This window comes from Chaetodon auriga, chromosome 2 (assembly GCF_051107435.1).
Source record: "Chaetodon auriga isolate fChaAug3 chromosome 2, fChaAug3.hap1, whole genome shotgun sequence".
In the NCBI taxonomy this organism is placed as follows: Eukaryota; Metazoa; Chordata; class Actinopteri; order Chaetodontiformes; family Chaetodontidae; genus Chaetodon; species Chaetodon auriga.
In genome coordinates, this window is record NC_135075.1 from 12,319,981 (window position 1) to 12,336,511 (window position 16,531).

At 44.7% G+C, this 16,531-nt stretch overlaps 1 protein-coding gene across 6 annotated transcripts in view; it reads left to right on the forward strand.

Annotated features, from left to right (window-relative positions):
* The window catches only part of LOC143335271 (calmodulin-binding transcription activator 1-like), a 50,406-nt gene that overhangs the window by 16,285 nt on the left and 17,590 nt on the right, over positions 1–16,531 (forward strand). For 5 of the 6 annotated variants that reach the window (XM_076754597.1, XM_076754564.1, XM_076754581.1 and 2 more), the window contains exons 4-7: positions 8,364–8,431; positions 11,153–11,288; positions 14,120–14,191; positions 16,186–16,339. In XM_076754597.1, coding sequence (XP_076610712.1) covers positions 8,364–8,431; positions 11,153–11,288; positions 14,120–14,191; positions 16,186–16,339 — 430 coding nt within the window. The remainder of the gene's footprint in view (positions 1–8,363; positions 8,432–11,152; positions 11,289–14,119; positions 14,192–16,185; positions 16,340–16,531) is intronic. The other variant, XM_076754573.1, reaches the window with a different exon arrangement.

Consider the following 16,531-nt stretch of genomic DNA (forward strand, 5'->3'; position numbering starts at 1 on the left):
CTCTCATATGGAGTGTGTTTGTAAAAGTCATGGTAATCAAATTTCACTGATTCCTGGGGGATTAAACAAGGTGGCATTTGTGCGTGTGTATGTGTGCATGCGTGTGTGTGTGTGTGTGTGTGTGTGTGTGTGTGTGTGTGAGTGTGTGTGTTCTGTCTCTGCATACACAATATTAGCTGTGTGTGAAGTTGTGTATTGTAATGCAGCTGTGTCATTAGTCTAAGACCAGCTCAGCTGTAATATGTCATCCATCATCTTGTACTCTGAGGAGGCACCTATATAAAAGACACTGATGCTGCATTTGCATACTGACAGTGCATATATTTAATTGTTTTAATGTACGTTATAAAAGAGTGGGTGTTGCGGTGATAAACACCCAACATGGAAGGGAGAGCATCTCACTTGTTTCTTGGCCAAGTGACAGAGACCGAGAATAGTGCTCATTCATGTCTTTGGGTGTTTCACAGTGAAAGTTTTTGCTAACAGTATCACACACTTCTTAAAATTCTTCTGTACTACTTGGAGCAAAACCAGTCACAAAAATTAGATTGTTATCCAGTTGAAGTGTTAGCTCACGACTTCAGCAAACAGGAAAAACATGGCAACAGCAAGATTTCCCTGCCCAAAAATAGGTATTACCCAGTGCTAAGCCTAACTGCATGATTGCCTCTTGTTGGCAGCATATATGCTCTGGCAGTATGTTTGTATAGCTTGCCAGCTCGCGAGTCTTAACATTGTTCAGCACACAACATCAGCATCGCTTTCTCCAGGAGACTTCTAGCTCCAGTCTCTGTCTGCTGGAAGGTGTCATTGCATGTTGAACTAGAAAGTCACAGTCCATTACAGTTCATATGAGGTGGAAAGTTACCAGGACAACCCGGCAGGCAATGACTGATGGCTGTCTCCTCCTCAATCTCTAAAAGTGCATTCAATTAGCAATCATTAAATGGCTTTGCCAGAACTATATGATGGATGAAAACAACAAGATTTAAGCACATAAAATGTCTCCCAAAGGTCCTGAGAGGTTCCATAGGCAAACAACGATACGAATGGAAATGGCTCGTGTCTCTGTCTAAACAGTGAAAGTGTTGGCTATATTTCTCATCTCCCCCCTGTTATTTATTTATATACACATATCTTACATTATATAGAAGTTTAAAGATAGCTAACATACTTTTGCGCCCACTGCGTGAGTCACAGTGCTTGCAGAGAGGGTGCTGACTCTGGGCTCTACCTTGTACAGTGCATCATCACTGTAAATATACTCCAGCCTCAGTGAAGAGGAGCCCCTTTGGATCTATTGATACACTATACCGTACACTTATAAACTATTAATGGCATAGCATACGTTCATCAGATATTATCACTTACGGCTTCTGGCTGCTCATGTATTTTGTTAGCTATGGATGAGTAGTCTGCCCTTCATGCAGTGGTTTCAGCCAAGTGAAAGTCATGGAGAAATTTCAAGATGGATTGGTCTACATCAAGCTGAATTGAAAATGAAACAAATCCATACTTTTTTTTTTTTTTACCACAAGATGCAATAAATAAGTTCCAGGCACAGCCCAAATTCAGCGGACTCCTGATTTGTGGTTATGACTCTGTTCAAGTCGACGAGAAAATGAGTAAAGCGTTTCTGGGATTTCAAAAATAATGTATTTAGCCAAAGAAAATAGCATCCTTTTAATCAAGTGCAGTTGCAGTAAAAGTGAATTCTGTGGGGAAGGGGTTAGATTAGAGTCTGCATATTTTTCTGTTGCTTGTGGTATTGTTTAATTGCAAGTAATCAATGGCAGTTGGCCAAGAAAAATCACATTATTTTGTTAGCTGGTAAAAAGTGTTATTTCTGAGCAAGAGGTGAATTCTGCTCATTCTCTCCTTGACTCCTTGAAGCACAAGCTGGCAATCATCAGAATTGGGAATGCATTTGGGACTTCTTTATTAAACCATGTGAAAGGTATATCACATTTTGCAATACCCTGAAAGAATGAGAGCAAGGCCCATAGTAACAGTCTATTCAGGTCTACAGCCCAGGGCTTCATCCCAGGCAGAGACAGATCAAACTGCACAACAGTGGAAGCCAGTCACCAGAGCATGGCTGATAACCTTTAATGTTTGCTTTTGCCTATGATTGTTTTAACTCCGTCTGCCCATCTCGCAGTATGAAGCCTGCAGATCTGATGTCGGCAGAAAAGATAAACCCGAGATTGCAGATAATTTGTACATCTGTAAATTGATGCCTGTCTTTGGCAGTTTGTGTTTGAGGCTTGAGAAGAGTTAAATATGCATGACTTCAACATGGGTGGCTCCAAGTTTTTTCCACAACAACAAACAAATGACATGAAATCTTTATTTGCCGTAGACAAACAGAATTCTGAATTGATTTTTTTTTTTTTTTTGGAGAGACGACTCCACGTGAGCTCCACTAGTTAACTAGATTTGTTTGTTTCTTCTGAAAAGGAGCTACAGAGATATTTACTGAGAGCACACATGCACACCTAACAGCTGCGTAACCTCACACACAAACATTCACACTCACGCGTGCGCACACACACACACACACACACACACACACACACACACACACACACATATGCTTCCATCTTCAGTTGGTTGAGGAGGAGACAAACCTAAAGATCGCCACGGAGACCCATCTTTCAAATTTATTCATTAAACTCCCAAATGCTCCCCTTAACGAATGTAATTAGAATATGGTAATGAGAGAGGGCTGAACCAGGGAGTGTTGTAATACGCTTAGCAGCACAGAGGGAGAGAAGAAGAGAGAGACAGACACAGACAGAGAGGGAAAGAGAGTAAGGGAGTTAAAGGAGAGAGAAATAAAGAGACTGACTGACAGGGTGCCAATTTATGTCTTGTTGTAAACAAGTATTTATGCCAATGAGAGGTGGCACACACTATTTCTCTCTCTCTCTGTCTCTCTCCCACTACACCTCTCTCTCTCTCTCTCGCTCTCCCTCCCTCTCTCTCTGTCTCTGTCTCTGTCTCTCTGTCTCTCTCTCTGTCACTCTCTCTCTCTCTCTCTCTCTCTCTCTCTCTATCTCTTTCTCTCTCTCTCTCTCTCTCTCCTTAGCATACCAAACCTCCTCAATAACAATAACATCAACAACAGCAGAGCAGAGATGAGCCTCGGAGGGCAGAATGACTCACAGTGAGATGAGGCATCAGGGGTTAACACAACCACTGGAGACTCCTTCATTGAGACACTGCCCCCCCCCCCCCCATCCTCTCTCTCACCCTCTCACTGTCTTCTTCCACCTCCCACTGGCAAAGGCACATTCGTCATTAGAGATTTCAAATACACCTCTGTGTGTGTGTGCGTGCGTGCGTGCACCCCTTCCTGGTTAACTTTGTGGGAGTTTTGAGGACTCTGACAGGCTTTATCCAAGACGCCCTAGCACAACGGGGGTCCTGGCATTGTGTTTGACACCACACACCTGTTGCCGTCTTTGATGTGTTCACCCCCCTGCTGAGAGAGAGGGGGCCGTCTCCTCAAATGCAAATACAAGGCAGGAGGAAGAGGACAGGTAAAGTGCGCAAGAGAGAGGAAGTCTTAGAAAAATATGATTGATGTTCCCTCAGTGGATTGGGGCTGACTCTGCCTTGCTCTCAGGTCTCTGCTAAAAAAGTTTGTGCTACTTTCTATACATCAATGTGTGTGTGTGTGTGTGTGTGTGTGTGTGTGTGTGTTTGGACTTCTATATATTAGTAAAAGGGAGATGAGAGGGAAATGAGACAGAGAAAAAGAGGGGGGTGGGTGAGCTGGAGGTAGGAGAGAGGAGGGAGAAAGTAAAGAGGTCAGACCAAAAGGAGAGGGAGTGAGGGAGTGAAGGAGAGGGGAGAGTGACTATTTCATTATAAAACCGTCACTCACATGGGCAGCAGCCACCACACAGACTCTTCTGAGACCAAGCCTCTCTGGGTCTGCTCGAGTATGTGTGTGAATACACTCTCGTTCTTGCCTGGGCAACCTCCCATGCATTCGTTTTGACATGGGAGGTATTTTTGTGTCCATGTCTGTCCGAGTGTGTGTGTGTGTGTGCGTGTGTGTGCATGCGCGTGTGTCTATTAATGCTGTCTGACAGAGATGGATGTGACATGTATGTCTCTCTCCCAACCAGGTGACAGGGGCGGGTCCCCTCTGAAGGTCAGACCTTGTCCTCCAATGATAGACCATTACTAAATGTGTGTGCATGTGTGTGTGTGTGTGTGTGTGTGTGTGTGTGTGTGTGTGTGTGTGTGCGCACACCAATGTGTCCATGCAAAATATGTCGCTGAGAGAACAAGAGGAGGGATGGAGAAAGCCAGGACAAGTTTCATTTTTATTTATTTATTTTTTCACACAAGTGACTTTGTGTATTAATAGACGGCCCATTTGTATGCATGTGTGTACAAGTCTTTTATGTCCATGGACGTGCATGTGTGTGTGTGTGTTGCCCACTGTGTGATGAGGTGTTTATATGATAAACACAAGGCGAGCTTGAGAGGAATTCTGATCAGGGGCTTTGCAACAGTTGTTATGGAAACAGCATTAAGCAGTTGTATTAGCCAGTGGAGGTAATATAAAGGCTGTTGAAAGTAACACACAGTGGGGAGCGAGGCAGTTAGGGAATATAATACAAACTACACATTATTGCTCTGGTTTACAATAGACTTGATGAAATTTTATTATGTGGCTAGAACAGAACAAAATTATCCTTGTCGTAACTCATTGTCGGGCTCTCTTTCTGGCGAGAGCTACACATTTTAATTAGCCGGGTTAGACAAACGTAGTGCAAACAAGGCATTGCTGGTCAGGTTTGCAGTAGCAGTCACATCATTTACGTGAGCTGAGAGCTGAACACAACTACGTCTTTGTTCCGCTTTCTCCATGCAACATAATCTTAAATTTGCAGAAAAGCAGCCGCTGCTTCATGACGATGGTGACTTCAGAGGTCACTGTCAGGACCGTACGAATACTGCAGGCTGTGATTCTGTGAGACTGGCCTTGTCACATTTCTGTCAACAACTGTGGATAATGACATGCCCACAAGCACCTCTCAATTCTAATGGATTATTGATTATTACAGTTCAAATCAAATTGTATAACAATATAGGTTTGGCATAGTATTGCCATTGTTGTGCTTGATTTACATGAGCCTTTGAAGGGGGCATGTTTAAAAAAAGACCACGATCGATAAAATGTGGGTTGAACAAATGGCTGAGATAGTGCTCCGGATCAAAAATAAAAACCACAGAGAAGCCTGTAGTCTGCTAAATAAATAAAGAAATAAATAATAAAAACAGGAGGCAATTTTGGATAGAGTGTCTATCAATGTCAGACACTGACAGGGTTGTTCTGGGAAACGCAGAACTGGTGCAGGTGCTCAGGAACAAATTACAGCATCAGCAGACCTCCCCTGGTAATGCTAATGCAGTTCTTTCCCCCATATATGGATACAAGACATACCACGCTCAAGGAAAAAGGCAGAAACAGAGTCTTGAAAAGGACGCTCCACTTTGCTACCTCCCCATGCCGCCAAAATAAACTGTTCAATGCCAAATGATTTCTGTGGTGAGAACCAGAGGCAGCCTTCATTCGAGGCACCTCGAATGGATGTGACAGTTGCAGTTTACAGACAACTCTGTTTTCCCCAGATCTCTGCCGGGGTGATGCTCATCATTAGACTTCAAACGTGCACGCACACACGCACTCAGATGTACGCGCGCTCACACACAAGCACGCACGCACACACACACACACACACAGACACTCGCCTGTGGCTAGACCCTATAACGGATTCTCCCTGGGGAAAGCTCCTGGATAAGTCTGTTGCAGTGTAGGCGACCCCCCACCCTCCCTCCCCTGCTCTCCCCTCCCTCCTCTGGAAATCTCCCTGAGGCCTGTGAGTGTATGTGAATGTGTGTGGTTGCGTGTGCATATGTGTGTGTCTGTCTGTCTGCTTTTCTGTACATGCCACCAGTTTCTTGGAGGGAGATGGTCTCAGTGATGCGTGAGTGGGAGGCTGATTTCCCCAACTGCATCGCTCGCTCCAATCCAACTTCCCACTCATGCTCTCTGCTTTGTTAGATATTTCTTAAGTAACTCTCTCTCTCTTTTTCACTCTCTCTCACACACAGACAGACAGGAATAGGTGTGTGTGTGTGTGTGTGTGTGTGTGTGTGTATGTGTGTGAATTCAGCTGGGCCTGTCGTAATATATTATTACGTAGACTCACACAGACATGCAGAACGTCTGGGTTTCTAGAGTAGATCCCCGGAGAAAGATACTTGTCCCTGTCCCTGTGTCTGGCACAGCTAACACGCACACACACACACACACACACACACACACACACACACACACACACACAGTATTCCTGAAGGGTCAGTGTGTCGCCAGGCATGCTCAAAGCGCTCCATCACTGGTTTCCACTGGGACAATAACTGTGACTTCCTGAGGATCGACCTTCACCATCTTACTTCTGTCACTCTTCACATGGCCGTCTGTGTGTGTGTGTGTGTGTGTGTGTGTATCTGCCAGTGAGGGAGTGAGGAGCAGTGTGTGTGTCTGCAGTGAGAGTGTGTGTATGTGTGGGTGTGTTTTAGAGTGTGTGTCAGGCTGCCGTTTCAGCTGACTCTTCTGTTTCTGGCTTTTTAATGGCTCTTATGGGGCAGGCCTTTAATTGCAAGTCTCTCTCCCTCCTTCTTAATCCTCCCATCCTTCTGTCTCTCCCAGCCCCTCGTCTCCTCTCCTCTACTCCTCTCTCCTCCCGCCTCCCACTGGCTGACAGTCACTAGGGGAGCCCGAGTGCCTGGCCAGGGCTGTGGAGGCCGTATAGGATATTGACTTGCTGCGGAGTGGTTTGGGAGGAGGAGAGGTGGCTGCCTGTCACAGCTAATGAATAGATGCATAAGTGAATGAGGCACTCCTGTGTGTGTGTTTGTGAGTGTATGAGTGTGTGTGTGTGTGTGTGTGTGTGTGTTGTGCATAGCTTTGGCTGAAAAGTTTTATGCGCCTCAGACAGACTGACATTAACAGTGGCCAGTTTGATATTGATGATTATGAGGAGTATGATGACAGTCCCTCCCACACACGCGTGCACTCACAAGTCACACATGCTCACTCTCAACACACACGCACACACACATATGTAAAGACACATATAAATGATAAATGCAGGATGAGGCAGCGGGGGGTTGGGGCATGAGGATCGAATGGAGGATACTAAAAAAAACAATCCAGTTAAGTGCCAGCACCCTCCAGCTGCTCTCTCTTTTCGTCTCCCCCTGCCTTTCCTCCCCTCTCCCCCTTTGTCCCTCCATCTCGACTGATCGTTGTGGAACTGGAGTGCTCTCATGCCAAACTGGGACAAATACCTAAACACACACACACACACACACACACACACAGAAAGAGACAGAGAAAAAGAGAGGGAGAGAAGGTCTGGAGAGGAGACTGTTGATCTGAGGGGGCAGATGAAGGAGTGCTCGAGTGTTGATGTCTTCTTCACTATTGCTTTGTGCCACATTTCAAACACTGATTGCCTTAAGAGGACAATTTACATTTCATAGTCTTTCACAACAAGTGGGTGAGATGGGAGTCAGAGATAGGGGGAGAGAGAATGTTGTTTCAAGGAGGAAGCCAGGGGTGAGAGAGTTCACCGAGCAAAGGGAAAAGCCGCCGTTGCGTGAGCAACTAAAAAGCAGGAGGTATAAACAATAGTTTCTTTTGGCTGCATCTCTGTGTGTCTCTGTCTGTGTGTATGGACGTTTTGTTTTGCCTTACTCTCGGTAGAATGCACCTGTATGATTTGAACTTTCTTTTTTTTTCCTTATTGGATTCATGTGAGTGTGGAAGAAGAATAGAGGTAGTGTGGAGAGGAGCTGAGGAGATGAAAAGAGAGCCGGAGGAATTAGGAATCAAGTTAGGAGCAGGCTTTATCTGACGGGAAACTGAAACTGCAAAGTACAAGAAAACTTTTCCTATCAGCGCACTTTCTCAGCAAGTGTATGGGTCTGCACCCCCAGTGTGTGTGTGTGTGTGTGTGTGTGTGTGTGTGTGTGTGTATTTAGGAGATAGCTTTTCCTCCCCAGTGGAGGGAGACATCAGTGTGTCGGTGAGTGTGATTGGTTGTTGGCCCTTAGGGTCTGTCCTCTATATCGGTCTCCTGACTGGCTGCTCTGTGACCAATCAGGCGCCCAGACCTCACCGTGGCAATCAGATAGTGACACACTCTCTGTGGGCATCGGCAGGTCATCTCGAAATACTTGTTATGTTTTATCTCCCCGAGACTCTCTCACAGACACACACACATGCGTGCACACACCAATATAACCTTTCTGTCTTGTCTTTGTCTCTCAAGGAGATTGCTGCATATCTCATCACTTTTGAGAAACATGATGAGTGGCTGACGACATCGCCAAAAACCAGGTGAGGAGAGCGCACACAGTAGTTTCCACACACACACACACACACACACACACACACACACACACACACACACACACACACAGACATATACCCACGTACAAACACAGCATCACTCAATCAACCAGTGACTCACGTTGGTTTAATCCCAATGACTGAGTGCCTGTGTTTGATTAAAACATTAGTGATGTACGTCGACTGTCTCCAAAGAGTCCTGCTGACGACCTACTCTACATGTAGAGAACGCTCCAGAACATGGCCGGACTGTAAAGCACCTAGTCAGCTGGAAATGGAGGATTAATGAATGTAAATGTATTAGGATAAGTGATGTATAATTCAGACATAGGAGGGTAAAGGGGGGGGGTGTGTGTATATAGGATGGGGTGTGAACAGGGATTCACATGCCAGCTGAATATTCATCGATCCGAATGAACCATAGTTAGCTCTTTTCCTAGAACAGAGAGAGGTTATAGTCAGGAAGGGAGGTAGGAAGGAGGGAAAGACCGAAGAAAAAGGGCAACTTGAATTATTGATAAGTCACCTTATTGACATTTACTTTAGTTAATACAGATGTGTGATTAAAAAAAAGAGAAAGAGGGAAAGGCAGAAAAGCGAAAGAAAAGAAAAGAAATAAAAAGTAAAGGAAGTGAGGAGGTCACCTCATGGCCCCATTTCTGATTACTGACACCGCTGAAAGCCTGAGGTGATGCCTCTGCGCTCCCATTGTGTGAGCTGAAGGACTCTTCTCTGGAGCAGCCTGAGGCCAGCTGCACAGTTTATGTTGTGGATGGATTTCTCATTGATTGGTTGTGCTGCCGTATAGGCTCAGCCTCCCAGCAGCAACAGCAGCAGCAGCAGTCATATTGGTGTTATTGAGCAGCAGTTAGATATAATCCCATTTACACATGACACGAGGCACGATTAGAACAGATTACACCTAATCCCATCAGATGGAAAGGAGCTCAGCAAACGGAGCCAGTGACATTTATGTACGTGCGTGGCTTTGCGCGTATGTGTGTCTGTTTTTATCCATATGTGCGCATGCGTTTGCACACTAGCGGGGGGCAATATTAAGATAACAATCAATGACCTTCAGTTCTCCCCTCACTGAAATACCTCATCAGTTCAAAGTAATGACTATAACCTCCTCTCTCCTTCTCCTCTCACTTTTCTCATCTACTCCTCCTCCTCTCCTCCCTTTACCGGACTCACTCACTCACCCACTCTGTCTCTTTATCTTGCTGTCTTTTTTTTTTTTCTTCTCTCTCTCCTCCCCTTGCCTTCTCTGTTTTCGCTCTGCTACACTGTGGAACAGTGGAAAAGCTTTTTATATCCCACACATCACAGCCCAGTTACAATCAATAGCATTTATGTCTGCTTGAATCGGAGGGTTTGCGAGGAACATGGGCATCGTCCATGTGCGTGCACCTCCGCGCACACACGCATGCGTATGAACATGCACGTATTTCCCACCCACACACACAGGCACACATCTGATCTCATCCATCTTCTCCATAACATAATTAGAATCAGCAGCTCTGAGATGACTCACACTGCTCGAGACAGAGACTAAACTCGGCTTTGATCGGAGGGTGGGGGTCTCCACTCGGCTAAGAAACTGGCAGGCTCACCCCAAAACAGAACAGATTTAAGGTGTCAAAGAAAATCAGTTCAAAGTAAATTCAATTTCACTACACACAGTGTTCTGAGTAAATTGCAATCATCTCAGTCCATATAAATGTTTCTACATTGAATTCTAGCAGAGGAGAGGAGAGGAGAGGAGAGGAGAGGAGAGGAGAGGTGGGAGATAGTAAAAGAGCAGAAACAGACATTAGGATAGGAGTAGAAGGAATAGACTGGATGAGAAGATGAGAATACGTGGAAAGGAGTGGAGAATGGAGAGACTGAAGAAGCAGTAAAGAGAAAATGAAGATATACTGTGATAAGAGGGATGAGGACTGGAGGTTGAGCGAGAAGAGGAGGGCAAGGAAAGAGAGAGAGAGGGGGTGTGTAAATGTGTGTGTGGTGCATCCACATGCACATGACTCTCTGTTAGAGAGAGAGAGAGCACTCCTGAGTATGTGTTAGTTTATTGATTGTTAACGGGCCTGTTCTCTTTCTGTTGTCATGAGATAAGGCAGAGAAGCATTTTTCCTCCACCTACACACACACACACACACACACACACACAGAAACGCGCACACACACACCTGTCCTTAACGTTTTAGAAGTCTAATGATTGATTGCTGAGCAGCAGGTTTGACATTGAGCCCAAAGAACACACGGCAGTAGGTCCTGCCATCTGATATCGCTATAGCATCTCTGTCTTTCTACATGTATGGCCCATGCCGCGTGTGCGTGCGCGTGTGTGTGCACGCATGTTCATCCCACCAGGTGTATATAGAATGGGAGCTTAGAGGCCAATGTTCCTGCTGTGCTTATAAATCACCCTACTAAAATATTAACACATAGGAGTGTGAGTCTATGCAAAGAGGGGAGGGGCATCATGGGACCAGCTAACTTGACTGTGGGAGAGTAACATTGACATCAAAACAAGAGCATGTTTTTGTTTGTGTCAGTTGGTATTTATGAATCAGGAATGCAGCAGAATTTTGATTAATCCCTGTCAGCTTTTAATGAACTGACAGGAACATTTCTTCTGTGTAATCAACCCAATGCAGCACTCCGTGTGTCTTGCTGATTCTTTATCCTGTCTTCCATCAGGCCTCAGAATGGCTCTATGATCCTCTACAACCGTAAGAAGGTGAAGTACAGGAAAGATGGATACTGCTGGAAGAAAAGGAAAGACGGGAAGACCACCAGAGAGGATCATATGAAGCTCAAAGTCCAGGGAGTAGAGGTGAGAGGCTGCGATGGAAAAACAAGTCGATGATCATGCTTGGCGCTGAGCATGGTTTCACTGCCAATCTTGCTCTTGTTCAGTCTTATCTTACTCTCCTTCACTCCAAGGAGACACATACGTGTAACACAAATGTACACACAAACACACATGCTGAAGCTACAGGCCAAGGTGTTACCTGAGAGCGAGTGTTCCCCCTCTTTCTTTACCTCCCTCCCTGCTCGTGCCCCTGTCTCCCTTCCTCTCTCTGTCTCCCCTCTCTCTCTTTCTGAAGGATAAGAGTGTGTTTGGCCTCAGGCCAGGAATGATGTCAATGCCTCCTTCAGCAGAACAGAGAGGGGTATCGATCCAGTCTCAAGGCAGCGTCTGTGCGTGAGTGTGTGTGTGTGTTCGAGTCACATCAGCCAGCTCAAAAATTGATTATTCAGCAGGAATATACCAAGAGGTGAGAGGAGTGAGCATGCATGTGTCAGAAGCAGAAAGAATGAGGTAGAAGGGAGAGCGAAGGAGAGACAGCGAGCAGGTACATGGATGTTTGCAAAGGGCTCAGTAGTTTTGCATTAAAGGTGAGCAGGAGACAGGCGAAACAGACACAGAGGTAGAGGGAATAATTGAGATCAAGTATTCCCATCTGCATCTCTATTATTTACAACCCCACACTCACATTGACATTCATCTCACATGCATTTTTCTGCGATCGTGCATGAATACATACTCACACACACACACATATACAAAGGCAAGTGTTTCTCTCCCTGGTTGCTCAGTAATTGTTTGTGTCACGTTTTCCCAGGACCCCCCCAAGCAAGCAAGCAAGCAAGCAGTGTGTAGAGCAGGGGACGGGAATGAGGGAGTGAGCAGAGCAGCGAGATGAGCAGAGGGAGAGGCAGGAAGAAGGGGAGAAAAACATAACCCTGGATGGAGAGCCTCCTCATATCGAATGGAAATATATGGAAATGCACTCTGCCTTTGGCAAAGCACACTTTAGATAGAGGGCGGGCTACTTCTGAGAAGAGGCAAAATGGCGAGAAAATATAAGTGTGTGCGAGTGTGTACGAGAGAGAAAACAGGACGATTTGTAAGTGTTGATTATATACAGCCTGATTGCTGAGTATTTGTGCAAGTTTGTCTTTAAACATGACCAATTTATTTCTCTGTTTGTGTGTGTGTTTTGTTGTCTGTGTGTGTGTGTGTGTGTGTGTGTGTGTGTGTGTGTGTGTGTGTGTGTGTGATCCTTGATTTTAATGGCGTGTGAAAAAGTGGCAGTGATGACCTTGATGGAAGGCTTTTCTGTCAAACACACACACTCATTAAGCCTGGCTATCGAACCTCAATACTTTTTAACTATTGACCGAAATGTTTCCATGGCACAGAATGTCAAACACTGTCAAGAAACTGCAACCCTTAATTGTTCGATCAGATATTTACTCATTTAAATCAGCTTATTTGATCATTTATTTATGACTTATTTAAATCTATCCATTTTAGACTTAAGGATTTAAGACTTGTGAAGTTGCTTTGCTTTACGCACTGATGCATTTGAGAAGTTTAGCCTTCTGTTAAATGAACTGAATGTGAAATGAAAAAAGGGTTTTGTAGCAAAAGATTTTAGTGTTCTTCCACTTCAGTTGTCGAAGAAAAAGAACACATAGTTTTGGTGTTTATTTTGGTATTTTGAATTCAGGTACTATGTTGACTTCTGCCAATGAGGTAATGTTTTTAATTTGGTTTGTTTGTCGGCAGGATTATGGATAAACTACTTCCTCAATTTCCATGAAACTTGATGAAAGGGTGTAGCATGGGCCAAGGAAGAACCCATTGTATCTTGGAAATGGATCTGAATCAGAGGACAGATACATATCACCATATCGCAATCCATGTTCACGGGTGCCAGTAGTACTGGGGGGGGGGGGCGACACACGTAGCTGCTCAAACTTAATACAAAGAGCAGTCAGTATGGAGCACGTGGGGACAGTGATTTCAAAGGAGAATCAGTACAGTTACATTTTTTTTCTCAAACTAAGGTGAGGATGGTTGTTTGTGTTATGGAAATGTAATTTCTGGTTTCTGGTTTTCACAAATATGTGTAGTGGTTGCTATGCAGAATAGCATCATAGACGAGTGGACTGTTGGTCTTGGCGGAGGCCTGCGCTATCTGAGTGATCTATGGTTCATCATGCAGTATGAAAAATTTAATACAATATGTAATAAAACATTATAGACACTCTGAAGTCATTGTAAATCTGCAAATCTACTTCTGCAGTCATACCTTGGGTCAGTTTTCACACTCACACACGTATACACTCTTTTGTTTGTATGTAAGCATCCTCTGCTGGATGGAGTCCATGCTGAACTTCCTCCTCCTCGTGGCCACCTCGACACACCGCTCTCACTCCGTGCTTTCCTCGCTTTCTCCTCCTCTTCTTTGTCCTCTTCACTGTTACTGATCTCTCTCGCAGTGTCTGTAAGCTGACAACATTGTGACTTTTTGTGAATTCTAAGTGGGTTATGTCTAGTCTTGCTGAGGCAGTAAATTTCACAATCTCTTGTGCTGTAATTGTCAACATCAGATTTATGGTATTTTAGAGAAGACATTAGGGGAGAAAAAACGCATACAGCATGTTTACAATTTAGTTTTAGCACCGCAATCAATACAACCTAAGTGGGTATAACCTAAGTTCTCCTCTCCTGTTCTCTCATTTACTGTCCTGTCCTCCTCTCCTTTTTCACTTTTTGTCTTGCTTCCTCCCTTTTTCTTTTCCTGTTAACCCCTGCAATCTCCTCTCCTCTCCTCTCCTCTCCTCTCCTCTCCTCTCCTCTCCTCTCTCTAGTGTCTGTATGGCTGCTACGTCCACTCCTCAATCATCCCCACCTTCCACCGTAGATGCTATTGGCTGCTGCAGGTAAGCCCACCCCCGTTCCCAACCTTGCCTTTTCGTACTTATTTATTCACACACAAAACATGATTTCAACAGAATTTATAGTGAGGGATCATTTCATTTATAGCTGCCGGGTCTTTTCCCCTAACATTATGATGATCTTGTAACATTTGCTCCAGCTATGTCAAGGCTTTATTCACTATTCTCCACAAAACTGGACAAACAGAAAATATATTGTAAATGATCAGTTTTACACAAATTTTCATCTGTTAAACTGTCCATTATCTTTTCAAAACAGAGCACAAAGCTACATCATAAACCAGCAGTAAACATCCTCTTCCTCTAAATTAATGAGGCAGACTACAGTGAAATACTATCACAAAGCTGGGGTCATAATAAAATTGGATTTTTTTTGGCTGAGTGGAGTGTCCAACACACACACACACACACACACACACACACACACACACACACACACACACACACACACACACACACACACTAGAATATGCCAAACCTATAGCTCTTGTATAAGGCTAACATACAGTGCAGAGTAATAAAAACATTTCTTTGCCTGGAGTTGACTGTAACTTCCAGAGCACAGTGTGTTATCGAACCCTGACTCTCAGTACTTATAGTGAGCATCAAGGACTCAGGCACTACTCTCTATGTGGTCCTCTCCAAGAAAACACCCTGGAGCTACAAACAGCACACACAACACGCTCACACCGACACACATACACAGGTGTCCCCTGTGTATCGAAGCATGTTGTTTTTCATAGAGATGTTGGACTCTTTCTAGTGCTTATGTGAGAGACAACAGAGAGCAGCAGTTACACATCTCTTCCACTGTCGGCCATACAAGAGATGGCCACCAGGACATCATCATCCTCAGATGACCGGTCACGTGATGAATCTTAAACATGCCCGCATACACTTAACACTGCCCCTCTCTTCATCTCTCTGTTAATTTCAAAGGAAATATTGAATACCCAGCGATGTTCATTTAAAATATGGAAATGCATACATATTTATGTTTTCCTCGCCAGAATTTCCTGCATAATTTGTCACATGAAATTTACAAGGGCATTCCAGCCACCGGCCGTAAATTAGTTAAGCCCTAACCCAATATATTTTCTTTTTCAGTATGCCTATAGTTTGATTCCTGCCGTCTGAAATTATGAAGGCAAATTCTACTTGCTTGATCTGTAAAGTGCCATTTTCTGCTCTTTGCTCAGATATCAAAACACATCAGTGAATATGATCATAAATCAGTCTGTGAGTGCTGTTGCATCGCACAGTGTGGTGCTGTAGCAGCCCACTGTGCCATCCTCTTTTGGAGAGAAAAGTGTTCCACCTCAGCAGGTCCTCCCCCTCACCTGAGTCTGTCTACTGAATCTTTCATCAAGTGGAGCTTCTTTCTTTCTCTCTCTCTCTCTCTCTCTCTCTCTCTCTCTCTCTCTCTCTCTCTCTCTCTCTCGCTCTCTTCTCACAAACACACACATACACACACACATAGATGCATGTGACCACACCTGTTGAATCATTCATAGGACAGGAATTCCATAGGTCTCCTGGTGGTCTACAGTATAGTGAGAACTATTCTGAACTAGTCTCTCTCCATCTGTTTCTCTCATTCTCTATATTTACAGTATATCACACACACACACACACACACACACACGCACACGCAAACACACACGCAGACACTTCCACAGCCTCTGCGGGGTCAGAGAGAGTGATGAGTGGGCTTGAGCTGTTAAATCTTTTATGGGCAGGTGAGAGAATCTTATCTGACACGCTATGTCCGACCTCCTCCCTGACCTCCACGTTCTCTCCTGCTTTCCTTCTCCATTTCCCCTCCTTCCACTCCCTCTGTAAATACACTATCATTTTATTCTCTTTCTCCCGAATGCCGGTGAGAACATGACAACGAATTAATGAATAAAGGCCATGTTAAACTAACGGCATGTGCATGCGTGTCTCTGTCTGTTTGTGCCCGTGTCCCTGCGCTGTAGAACCCAGACATTGTGCTGGTGCACTACCTGAATGTACCGGCAGTGGACGATAGCGGGAAGCCATGTGGTCCTGTCCTCTGCTCCATCAACACAGACAGGAAGGAGTGGGCTAAGTGGAGCAAGGAGGAGCTCATTGGACAACTCAAACCCATGTGTGAGTTAGCTTTACCGTCATTTCAGCACTCACCTCCCTCCTACACTCAAACTCTTATGTTTCAGCCCTCACACTTGTCCTAAACCTGGGGCTGTGAGTCACCTTGGGTCAATAACAATACTGCTTGTCATGGGGCGGTGATGATGAAAAAGATGGTGACGTATCCTAGCCAAGTCACAAAATTAATCTGTA